This window comes from Drosophila sechellia, chromosome X, assembly GCF_004382195.2.
Source record: "Drosophila sechellia strain sech25 chromosome X, ASM438219v1, whole genome shotgun sequence".
Lineage (NCBI taxonomy): Eukaryota > Metazoa > Arthropoda > Insecta > Diptera > Drosophilidae > Drosophila > Drosophila sechellia.
Window position 1 is genome coordinate 8557144 of NC_045954.1, and position 12322 is coordinate 8569465.

At 46.8% G+C, this 12322-nt stretch overlaps 2 protein-coding genes and 1 long non-coding RNA gene across 3 annotated transcripts; 2 read left to right on the top strand and 1 right to left on the bottom strand.

The window, feature by feature from the left end:
- Window positions 1-27: 27 nt before the first annotated feature.
- Window positions 28-1043, top strand: LOC6619771 (frataxin homolog, mitochondrial). The gene is made up of 2 exons (XM_002043948.2): window positions 28-406; window positions 473-1043. Exons 1-2 carry the CDS (start codon window positions 89-91, stop codon window positions 725-727), a joined length of 573 nt encoding a protein of 190 aa, XP_002043984.1. The 5' UTR covers window positions 28-88; the 3' UTR covers window positions 728-1043.
- Window positions 1039-6394, bottom strand: LOC6619770 (uncharacterized protein CG7065). The gene is made up of 3 exons (XM_032726129.1): window positions 6110-6394; window positions 3934-6035; window positions 1039-2935 (listed from the first exon to the last, which is right to left on the bottom strand). Exons 2-3 carry the CDS (start codon window positions 6017-6019, stop codon window positions 1389-1391), a joined length of 3633 nt encoding a protein of 1210 aa, XP_032582020.1. The 5' UTR covers window positions 6020-6035; window positions 6110-6394; the 3' UTR covers window positions 1039-1388.
- A 764-nt stretch (window positions 6395-7158) lies between these two features.
- Window positions 7159-8642, top strand: LOC116802178. Its single transcript, XR_004362550.1, has 3 exons — window positions 7159-7382; window positions 7452-8211; window positions 8279-8642. It is a non-coding gene; the product is annotated as an uncharacterized LOC116802178 (long non-coding RNA).
- The last annotated feature ends 3680 nt before the right edge of the window (window positions 8643-12322 follow it).

Genomic DNA, 12322 nt, shown 5'->3' on the forward strand with positions numbered 1-12322 from the left:
GAAAATACCAACGGCACTTCATTTTCCATTAAGTTGGCAGCACCGCAACTGCGATTTGTAAAATATAAACAAATCGAAATCAACTAAAATGCTTGCCGGTCGCTTGTTCGTCCGTTCGATCGTAAGTCGGGCATGCTTGGCCACCATGGGCATCCGGTCACAGCCCCAAGCACACGCCAGACAAGTGATCCTGCCCAACATACCAGCAACAACCGCAGTTGCGATTCAATGCGAAGAATCCACCAGCAATCGGCGATTTTTTAGCAGTCAAATTGAGACGGAATCCACGTTGGACGGCGCCACCTACGAGCGTGTGTGCTCGGACACCCTGGACGCACTGTGCGACTACTTCGAGGAGCTGACGGAGAACGCCTCCGAGCTGCAGGGCACGGATGTGGCTTACAGCGTAGGTGACATCCGCCTGTTACATCATTCCATTGACCTAATCCTCGAGTTCTTTCCGCTTTCACAGGATGGCGTGCTCACCGTGAATCTGGGAGGCCAGCACGGCACCTATGTGATCAACCGACAGACGCCCAACAAGCAGATCTGGCTCAGTTCGCCCACCAGCGGTCCCAAGCGATACGATTTCGTCGGCACTGTGGCGGCGGGCAGATGGATCTACAAGCACAGTGGTCAGTCGCTGCACGAGCTGCTGCAGCAGGAGATACCCGGCATACTGAAGTCGGAGTCCGTGGACTTTCTACGCCTGCCCTACTGTAGTTAATTCCGTGATTAGTTTAAATGCTCCTCCATAAAAAGTCGGTTGAAACGTTCGATTTGATATATTTATTGTTGTTCATCTGAAGGCACAGTGGTCACTCGATACATGAACTGCTGCTGCTGGAGATGATGCTTCCCTGGAGCTCTGAAGCTAAGCTTCTGGTATAAATGCTTTGCATTTTGAAATTTGTTGTTTTGAGAGGGATACACATAAAAATCAATTGGTTAATGTATAAATCGAATAATTTACCTTTGGTTTTTCAATGTTCAGGCTGATATTCCACCATTAAAGAACGTTAGCTGTAGCTATAAACATTTTATTTGTCACTTGTATGTTCCATTTATTTATTTCAATACACAAATTCAGAACTCAAAGCTCCCCCAAGCTAATAATTCCAAACGAAAGTCGGGTCAAATTGATTTCCGGAATTATTGTGTATGTTCATTCACGTGCTCTTCAGATTTATGTTTTCTGAATTCTATTCTTGTTCGGTGTTTTATAAACAAAAGAAGGTGATACGTTTTTTCCTTTTTTTGGCAGCAGCACACGTGTATGAAAAAAAATATAATAAAAATCACTTGCCAACTAGCAGACACACGGGCACTTCAAAGGGTTTGGTTTCTACATTACGTTTAATAGTATGAATATCTAAGGCTACGACGTTCTAGTGACGTCCACCGAACATGTTGTTATAGTGCGGCTGCTGGGCGCCCATAAAGTTCTGGGGCATCTGGTTGAAGGGCGGCTGTGGCGGCACATTGCTGGCCCACGGATTAACGGGCGGACCCACGTAGCCACCTGGCCCTGGTGGTACCATGCCGCCGTAGTTCTGCTGCACGCCATTGCCCGCAAACGGATGATAGCCGCCGTAGCCCTGCTGATTCGGATAGTGATTGGCATTCGGTCCGCCGCTCATTAGTGGCTGTGCCTCCTGGCCAAAGTTACGGCCATGCTGCTGCTGCTGCCCTGGATAGCCCGCATTGGAATAGCCCGCTCCAGGCTGCTTTTGGCCTGGATTCTGACCCAAATTCGGCGCATTCTGCGCATTTGGCGCAACATGCTGCTGGTTCATAATATAGTTGCGATTGCCACCCACGGGTGAGCCTCCAGAACTGCCGTTCTTGCTTAAAGTGCCCATTAGATTGGCTATGATGTTCTCGGTGTCTTTTAGCGAAATCTTGGTCGCAGCTGCTGGCTTGAAAGTGAGCGCATTTGGCGATGATTCCACGGGTACAATGGGCGGCCCTCCTGGCGCATTGTGTACACCAGCACCAACGGCACCACCACCACCACTTCCATTCGAATCGCAGGCCTTCATCACCAAATCGTCAAAGTTGTAATCATCATCTTCCTCGTCATCGTCATCGAGCATGATACCGGGCGTATTCCGGCCGCGTCGCTGCTTATTGATGGGCACACTGGACAGATCACGATCCCGCTCACGATCCAAACTGTCGCGCTGGGCGCTCAGCATGGAGTGACCGGCTTTCGTAGCCGAGATGCTGGCGGCCAAGGCGGAGGAGGTCCTGCCACCCATTACCGAAGTCTTCGACTTAGCAGTCGGTTTCGCCTTGCTTGGCCCACCAATATTCACCACGCGCGCCAGGAAATCACTGCAGGACTCGCCATCCCCTCGGAGCTCCACCAGATTCACATACTTGCGCAGACGATCGACGCGCGATGGCTCCTGTACCTCCAACTTGCGCAGATGGCCAATGAGATGCACCTGCTCCTCGTTCGACAGAAACTTGAAGTTCTGGAGTAGAGTCTGGAGATCTGAATCCGTTAGCGATTCCATGCCACTGCTGCCACCGACTGTATCGGCTTGTACCTTGGCCGGTGCTCCCGCTGGGGCGTTCACCATATCGACGGACTCCTTGTTCAGCTGGTGCTCCACCTCCTTCATCAGCTCGTCCAGATCGTAGCCCATGTCATCGGGCGATGGCTTATTTTGCAGTCCGAGCTTTGCCTTTATCTCCTCGAATTTCAGTCCGTTGTTCTTGTCCAGCTGGCGGCGCTGCTTGTCCATCTTCACCAGCAGCGTTAGCAGGTGGAGCAGATTGTTCATATCGCCGGTGGTTACATTGTTGTATCCCTTGAGTACCAAAGCATTGGCCAACTTGGGCGCCACCAAGTTGCGATCGAAGGGCAGCTGTATGGGCGCCGGATTGGCATTTGCCTTAACCTTGTCATCGACGGCATCGGTGGTACCTAGATCATCCGATTACGGGTGGTTTGGGGGAGGGAACAACACAAAAGAAATCAATCAGTTAGGATTTACAGGAGAGTGTGTTTCTTTTTCAGATCCCGGATAACATTTATACTTATGGATGGTGTGGATGGCGATTGGACTGCTCACGGTTGGTTTCTTCACACTTGGTTCACACACCCAGCAAAAATAAGGGAAAGCTGACCGAAAAACGATTTGAAACGATATCACCAGCGATTTGACCGAAAGTCTAACCAAATGTACGATATAACTTTTATAATAAATACAGCATGGATAGAAAGATCTTATTTCAAGCAGGTCTTTTCAATATAACCTTTGACCTTTGTTGAACCCAATGTAGAGGTCTTAAAAATAGGTTTTTTTAAAAATGCACTCTACATTTTGTAAACGCGATAAGTTCGAAAAATCCTAGGAATTGCTGAAAAAAGACCAGCAATTCAGAACACGCTTTATATATGGTATACTTATAATATTGTTCAAAAATGATTATAACACGCAGCGCGATGTTGTAATATTTCAAAAAACTCGCCCAGATATCGTTTAAGATTTAGTGAGAAAGAACAAATTCGAAATGGGATTGAGATCCCAATTCATACCACAGCAGTCAAGATTCTTTATTTCGTAAGGTGCTAAACTTAAAACAGAGGTTGTTAGTAGACGAAAGTGGGAAGTATCTAACGTACATATATTTCTTTATCACCAGCACATAAAGAGGTTCCTTTCGAAAACGACAATAGATATATTTCGAATGAAGAATCTAAAGGTATTCCACCGAATGGCACAAAAACTCACAATAAACTCTGCAACTTCGCATTAAAAGCCGTCGAAAGCGCGCGAAAAAGTAACGATTGTTCCGATTGGAAAACCCTTTTTTTGATTTGATTTGTTTGGTTTACTTACCTCCGGATTTCTAACCGCGACCGCGAAATAGAGTGAGAGAGACGGATACGGATTGAGCGGGATTGGGGGTTGTACTTACCTTTGAAAGTCGCCTGAAAGATGACGGCTGCTATGTTCGTGATTAGTTTCTTGACCACGCGCACCTTTTGCGGATCGTCCAGTACCTCGGCAATGAGAATGCCCTTGAGCTTCTCCTTTGTGGTCTCGAGGAACACACAGTTGTCCTCGTTTAGCAGCAAATCCTCGGCCGAATTTGGCTTCACCATCTCCATGGCCAGTGCCTTGCTAAGCAGATTGAGCGCCTTGGGTCCCAGGCTGCCCAGATGCTCCTCGACGGCGGACAGCATGCGCAACACACTGACCACAGTCAGTGGTCCCTCCTCAACGGGCTCCGAAGCCTCCTTCTCCTTCTCCTTGTTGGACGAAACGGTCGGCGAATTCGATCTCGCCTTGGTCATACTGTACTCGGGATATACGCGGGAATCCAGCACGCGGAACGTCTCCACAGGCTCATAGCCGCGCGATGATCGAGCATAGCCCTCGTTGCGGGGATAGTACTCCGAGGAGCGTTCGCGATCACGCTGCAAACTTCGACGATCTCCGAAATCCCTGGACGACGAGCCGCGCTCTTTGGATGATGGAGTACGACCATGACCACGACCACGGTAGTGGGGCGGCGAGCGAGAACGGCGTCGCAGGCTGCGCGAACGCGAGCGTGAAGATCCACGCTTATAGCTGCGATGCGGCGAACGACTGCGTGAGCGCCGCACGGCACGACGTCCGCCGCGCTTGGGGGACAACGAGCGAGAGATGGAGCGGCGATTGAGGGAGGCACGACCACGAGATGGAGGAGTGTCAACATCATCATCGCTGATATCGATGACGGCGTCGGCTAGCTTGCTTATCGCACCAATCGGACGATTGCTGCGGAAGTTTGGCTTCGGCTTGCGACCATTGTCGGCATTGGTGGTGGCAGACGCCCTACGCGGACTGGCCACACGGATCTTGTAGCGCTCCATTAGCTCCTTGGTCTTCTCTTCGTCCTCGTCGCCCAGCTTGAACTTCTCTTTGAGCTCCTTCTTTATTTTATTCACCGCAATGTCGAACAGTACGATGCGTCGATCCTTCCAGTAGCTAATCCACTCCGGCTTATAGTCGTATAGATTCGGATCGAACTTCTTCTCCTCCTGCAGCTGCTTGTAGCGTCGATTCCAGAACTGTTTCCACTCATCCGGATAATCGGGATGTTTCTCGGGATTTGATTCGTACATCTCTGTATCACTGCGCAGCTGCTTGAGCTGAAGTTCGAGCATGCAACGGAACTTCTCCCACTTGTAGCGCTCCTGTGAAATTATAGATGCCTGAATGGCCAGCTCCTTGGGCGTGGGCAAATGTTGCGTTTTGGTCGCGCCACCTGGAGGTGGTGGCGATTGGTTTTTACTACGCCGGCCGGCATCTTCGGACAAATTATTCGTCTGTCGCCCCTTTGGCACCGCGTCAACCGGACCTGTTGACCCGCCAAAGTTCTCATCATCACTGGATATGGCATCCAAGGCAATTATATTTCCATCCTCATGCTGCTTGTTGCTGCCCCCGGTTGCGTCGACGTTCATCTTCAAGCTGCTCTTGATGGACTCATCCGGTTTCAGCTCGCGGATCACGCGCTGAGCTTCTTCGGAAAAATCTGACCCGGCACACTCATCGAAATGAAAGCTATCCCGCACCTGACTGCACATTTTGGAGCGATAACGGCGGAAATCATCACCAGTTGCAGTTATTAGATTGCGTGACCTGCCGAAATGCTTCTCAATGCACTTAACCAAATTCCCAGTGGCAGTCACCAGATCGCCAGAGCTGTTGGGCGTGCGCTTCAGCTTCTGCAGCTCTCTGTGGGCCTTCTGGAAGTGGGTTTGCAGGTACTTGGTGCGATGCGCCTGCGATGTCCAGTGTGCAAAGACGTTGCGTCCATCCGTGCACGTTTGGCACAGCACACAGAAGTAATTCGGACGCAGTTGGGCCGGCTCGTGCAGCTCGATGGTGTATTCGGTGCCGATCAGTGGTCCGGCGGTGTAGTTCTCGATCTGCTTTTGTATGACCGCCGTGCGGGTCACGTCGTCGTCCTCCTCGAAACCGGGCGGTACCGGCTCGCCCGGCAGGAAGCTCATCGTTAATCCTCAATTCCTGCAGATGGGGATGGGCATCAGGCCAAAAGAAGAGAACGCCAATGCACGGAAATGGCCAGGATCAGTACTTACCTTGGTCTCCCTCTCTCTTTCTTTATTTCCGCATCCGCGAACCACCTCCTGACTTTCTTGTTCACTTTTTTGCGCCCGCGAGTGTTTCGCATTCACGATCACTTATCGAAAAAAGGGGGCGGCTTGCGCCCGCGTGTTTACCGTTACTTACTATGTCAGTGTATATGTAAGTTAGATTATTTAACTGCGCCTTTGTCTTCCCCCTGCTTCGCCGTTCATTTGTTACGAAAATTGAATCCTCAAGACGAAGCCTTTTTCCCAATTTTCTTTTAACAGCTTTCCAGTGTGACCGTGCGCCGTTCGCGCGATAACACTGCCAACGATAGCTGGATATATCGAATATATGCCAGTACTTTTTAAAAAGCAAAACAACAGAAATTAATTATTTTTATGGTAATTAAAAGAATATTTACATTCATGTACAGAGTATTGTTGTTTTTGTTAGAGCGCTGTAATAGAATTATGGTTCTAATCGTACTTTCACAACAACTGCCAATACTTATAACAATTTTATTTCATGCACTTATTTTATACCAATTTCCGTTTGGTTGCATTCAAAATATTAAAAATGGTATAAAATTCAAAGTGATTCTAACTGAAAATAGTTAGTCCTTAGTTCTATTATGCATTTAATAAGGCATATAAGGCCAATAATATTTTGGTAATGGTAATATATTGATTTCTTTTAGAATTTTTACTTAAAGTTATTTTGAAAATTTCTATAATCAATTTGAAGCCTTTAGGGTTAAGGTTAGGAAATGGAAATCATGCCTCCGTCATTTGGGCCAATAAAAAAAACACAATTCTTGTGTTTCTGCTCATGAGCCCATAAATATTTACATATGTGGATATGTGGAGTCATTATCATTCACCCGAAACATAATCTCCGGCCGAGTGCAAATTGTTCTCGCCTCCGCACAAGAATGATGGACTTCTATGGATTCGATGTGCGATGTGGGATGTTCAATGTTGGATGTGTTTCTGATGGCGTCTTCGCAGCTGGCTTAAATCAATCCCAGCTCGCATTCATTATTTTTTATTCACTGTATGCGCCGTATGTATGTAGGTATTTTCCAGCTGGAGCGGGAGCATTAATATCATTGGGTCCCCAAGGGATTGGCCACATGTGCAGTTTGCCGGCCGCCGAGGACAAATGTCAGCGAACGGGACGCGGTTTTTCACATTTTTAGCGATTTCCACGAACCGAGCCCACATCCCAACCGCCCTGGGCTTTGCAGTGGAACCACCCTAATGTGAACCATCCCTTTGTAAAGTCAGGCAATGCTACAGCTAGCTAGCTTTCAAATATCCCATTAACTTTTGTATCTTTGTATCTTTTTAGTTGCCTGCATACTTCTGAGCACCTGTATGTGGCTACAGTTCCATGAATTTCTTGCCAGATGGCTGGCAATTTCCGCTCTAGCGAGGCCGCACTGTGCGCGATGTGTGTGATAGATGTAACACGTATCTGCGAGTGGATGAAGGGCGCATTAATCGCCGCGATGAGCACGCTGACATGGCTGTCGCAGATGATAATGGCAATACAACTGACTGCACAATGAACTGACCATATGCGCACATAGACAATAAAATACGAATGCGAATGCGACTGTGAGTGGGCCACCCCCTTTTGAAGGCCGCCCCGGTGCATTTGACAGTGGGCGAAGTTGCGCTGCATGTGGATGCGGATGTAGCCAAGGACGAGGAGTGGGAGTGGTAGTGGTAGTGGTAGTGGTAGTGGTAGTGGTAGTGGGATGTGTCAAGTAGTAGGCACTGGACAAACGTAGCACATTTAATGAACATGCCGACATGAGTTATGGCTCGTTTGTTCGCCTTTTCTTTTTTTCTTTTTTTTGGTCAGTAGTTGAGTAGTTGAGCTACCCTTGAAGTGGGCATATGTACATAAACAATTCAGGCGATTTGATTTTATTCACCAGATCGAATTACGGGTGGAAAAACTTCAGTGGTTGGTTTCGAACATGCGTGTGGGTTTTAAAAACTGGGTTTGCCAGTTTCGAAACAAACGTTTTTGAAGCATCTGATTGATAGATAGATGATACCAAGAGCCCAGAAGCTGTCTAAAAGTAGACTTTAAATTCGCAGTGAGTGCATAGTTCATTCGAAATGCATTCGTGCTGGTGCTTAATGGCCCCTTGTTCTTTTTGACAGCGAAATATGGCAAATCGGGCACACAGCTGCTGGTTGACATCCCATTTGGCGATCTATGTATCTGCACGCTGCGCATGCAAATGATATTTCGCATTAACTTTGATGGAGATGAGCGAATTCCGATTGCGGCAACACCAGACACAGCCTGAGATACCGACACCCCAATCGCAGTATCAGACATTCGGAATCTTCGCTGTGGTTCCATCCTGCAGCCAAGAGCCCAGCCCCTCGGTAGTAGACACAAAGTGCCAAGTCAGACGGATGCAGACGTACAAATCTCTCATTTAGCATACCGTACTTTGCAGCTCATCTTTATTTCTTGGCAAGTTGTGTGCAATTCATTAAAAGCGAAATCTGCTCGAATGCGAATAATGCAAATTGCTCTATTTTCATTCACAACGCCTGGTATTTTCTACAGTGCAAGGTGGTGCAGGGGGGGGTTGCTGGTGTTGGGGGTTCGCCTGTGGCAGTTGCAACAATCTGCCACTGCGAGTCGACGACAAATTTATTTGTGGCGCATGCAGTCGCCAGGAGGAGCATCAATGAAAATGCTGTTCAAGCAGTTGTCTCGCAGGCATTTTGCACTAAAAGTTCAAAAATTCCATTAATTATTCTTGGCGAAGAGTTCGCCTGCTGGCTTCGCTTTCTTCTCCGCTGCGCATCGCTGTATTCCTCACTTCTGTTGCACTGCTAATTTTTCAAGAATTTCAAATTTCTTAATGGCCCCCAAGTTGGGAATGGGGGAATACTCTGCTGCCCGTTTGTCTGGGCCATCTAACCAACAGCTGCACTCGAACAAAATCCACAGATGGCTGTAACAAATGGCTGGCAATATGTCTTTCGAATTTCTAGGATCGAATGCAAGGTATTTGAGAGGAAAATGGTGCTAATCCAACTCATTGAGATGTTGAAAAGCGAAGAAAAGCCAAGATTTGTACTACTTTCTTTGGCACTTTTGAAGCACAAGATATTCTGGTGTAAATATGATTGCATCAATTATAATGAATGTTTTGAATAATCTACATTTTCATTTTCCTGCTCTACGACGAGTGCATTGATTCATTTCCCGGAGTGTAGGCTTACCCCTATCGCTATTAACTGCCCCTTCCCCCACCCACCCCCCGCTAAAACAAGGCCGGATGTGCTCATTGTGCTTCGTTTTCATTTCTACTTACATGTCTCCCGCCTTCCATCGGCCGACGATGCCCCTCTTCGCGCCCCAAACCCCTCATTAATGCTGCGCCGGAAGCGCCCAGCTGCTGCCGGACTTTGGATTTATCGGGCCGAAAGGGGGGAGGGGAGGAGGAGGCGGGGGATGGCGGCGCTGGGGATGGGGGCCGTTGGTCAAAGACGCTTCGGAAAAGTTTTACCCCATTCCCAAAGTTTGGTCGTGATTTCAAAAGTGCGTTACGCAGTGCGTAAATCAAAACTCGGGCTGAAATAAAAACTGCAGGTGATTCTCTCGACCAGCACATACCCATTGATCACCTTTTCGATGAGTTTTTTCTTCACCACTTGGCTGAAAATGATCATACGCCTAAGAGAATAACTGTTGTTTGCTCTTTATAATCAATACTAAATATCCCTATCACTTTTTGAAGGATTTAGGGAAATTTATTTTTGGGCCAATTTTCGCATTTTTGGTAAGGGGTAACATCATCAAAATTTGCAAAAAATGGCCGAAAAATAGAATTTTCTTTTTTGAACACAGTTCGGAAATTTTATTACGAGCTCAACGCGGTATAACATTAGATATTTGGATTATTATTTCAAAAGTTCTGATCAAAAAACTGATTGTTTTTTGCAGAAAATCAAGCGAATAACTAAAAGTCAATATTTCCGATTTCTTTTTTCGTATAACAAGTGTACATACTTTTCATCGAATGCATTATACCCTTTAAGGTAAAGGGAATCAGGTATATGTAACTACAGCTAGTTCAATGCGGGATTGTGTGAAGCATTGCTTTTACACTGCAAAAATATTTAGAAAGAAATAAGATAAGATAACAGTTTGTGCAAATGATAAGTGAAATACAAAAAGCTTCAGCATATTAATTCAAAACTTAGTTTTTGGAAATCCTGTGGAGTTCAACTTTTTATATTAAATGAGAATTCATTGAAATTTATTGCTAAAGCACGTGATTTTTTTTCGGTGCAGTGAGCTGACTGCTTGTTCTTCCCTAATTAGCTTCTCTCTGGCGATCATTTCGACAGTTCACCGTTATGTTGCGACAGGGCTAACGGTTTTTTTTCGCGTTCTCGTTGCGGCCCTTTTTATTTATTGGCTGGAAACAACAAAAACCGCAAAATGAAAATGGAAATTCGAAGAGCGGCGGAATGAAATGGAAAATGGCCGTGTGGTGGGAAAGTCAAAGGGGGCGGTGTGGTGGGGTTAGAGGGGAGTTTCGGGGGGCTTAAGTAAACGGGAGTTTGTACCAAAAAGTTGAGCACTGCAAATGGCTCGCCATGGGCGCATAAATTTCCAAGCCACCTTGTCTGTTTTTTTGTTTATTTATTATTTTGTTTTTTTTTTTATGCTTTCTGTCGCTATGGTGGGTTGCTGCTTTCTTTGCGGGCATTTCATTTCATATTTTTTTTTAGTTTTATTTGTATTTTCTTTTTTGGCAATTTCCAACATGCAACATGTTGCACTGGAGTCAAGCCGAAACCCAAAACTTTTCCCGGGACTCCCGAAAAAGAAAAAAAGTTGGGCAAAAAATGTTTTTTCGCCTCGCTTCCACTTCCACTTCCACTTCCTCTTCACGTTTTCGTTTAAACAGTGCAACATCGTACACTATTTCACACAAATACATACATTTATATACATACAATATTTCAGAATTTCTAAAATTCTGAAACGCTTGTTTCTGAAAATATGCCGCAGTAGCCTATTGTTGAATGTCCTTTTCGATTTTCAAATTTGCAGATATCCACGTTGGACTGTACTTTTTAGGTTTTTTAATATTATTTTTTGAGAACGGGTTCTTCTCTAGCTTTATTAACGTTTTTGGTGTTGCTGGGGGATGGGTCCGTGGAAGGGGAGGGTTGATAGTAGGGGGTTTTGATATTGTTTGCTGGCAGGCAGCGCAGTCTGTAATATTTTTGCCGCATAAAAGTCAAAATATGCAAATAAACTTGAAGTAGGGGCGATGACTGGGATGGGGGGATTGGGGGCACAGTGGAAAACGGGTGGGGAGGGCTAATACGGTGAAACAGACATAGGAAAACAGACTAAAACAATGGGCAGCCGTCTGGAAGGGGGCGGGGTCTGCACTCTGCAGAGGCAGCGCGGCTTAAATAATAAATGTAGTACACGCTTTGAAAGAATTTACTATACTTTGGCAAATGGAGGTTATAAAAATCTCCACACACGCTCCAACACACACACACACACACAGCTGTCCGGGGCTTGGTGTCCGTACTGTCCGTGCTGTCCGTATTGTCCGTGGTCTGTAGTTCGGGGTCCGTGGTCAGGAGTCCTTGGTCCGGGATGCGGATTCAGTGTGTAGCCGCCGATTTTATGATGTTTTCGAGTAGCGGTGAGTTGTGGATCTACAGGGTGGGTATAAATAAACAATGCCCCTATAAGGTGGTCAATAGGGGGTTAAGGGTAGCGGCATTTCATATTGTTGCTATAATCAGCGGCCGCTTTGATTCATCTGCATGTCCGCAGTGGCGTGCGTTGAAGTGGAGTGGAGAGAGGAGAACCTTTGGTTTTGGCTTTATGCTCTGCCACCCCAGAATCATCAAAGAGCTAACCCGGGAGCTAGCTCCCCCGTCCCCATCCAATCCAACCCAAGAGGCCGAGCCCAAGGCAACCGATTGCAACCTTATCCCCACGAAACCCAAGCCCGAACACCATCCCTACCCATCCAACCAACAACAACAACAAGAACACAAAACACTACAGTGGGTACTTCACACAGACTCCACTTGCAACCTGTCCAGTTACAGTTCCGAACATGTTCGCTGCTCGAGTCGATGGTCGGGGTCTAATAGGAATGCTCGAGAACTAGGCCAAAAACTAGCTAGATAGATGTCTTC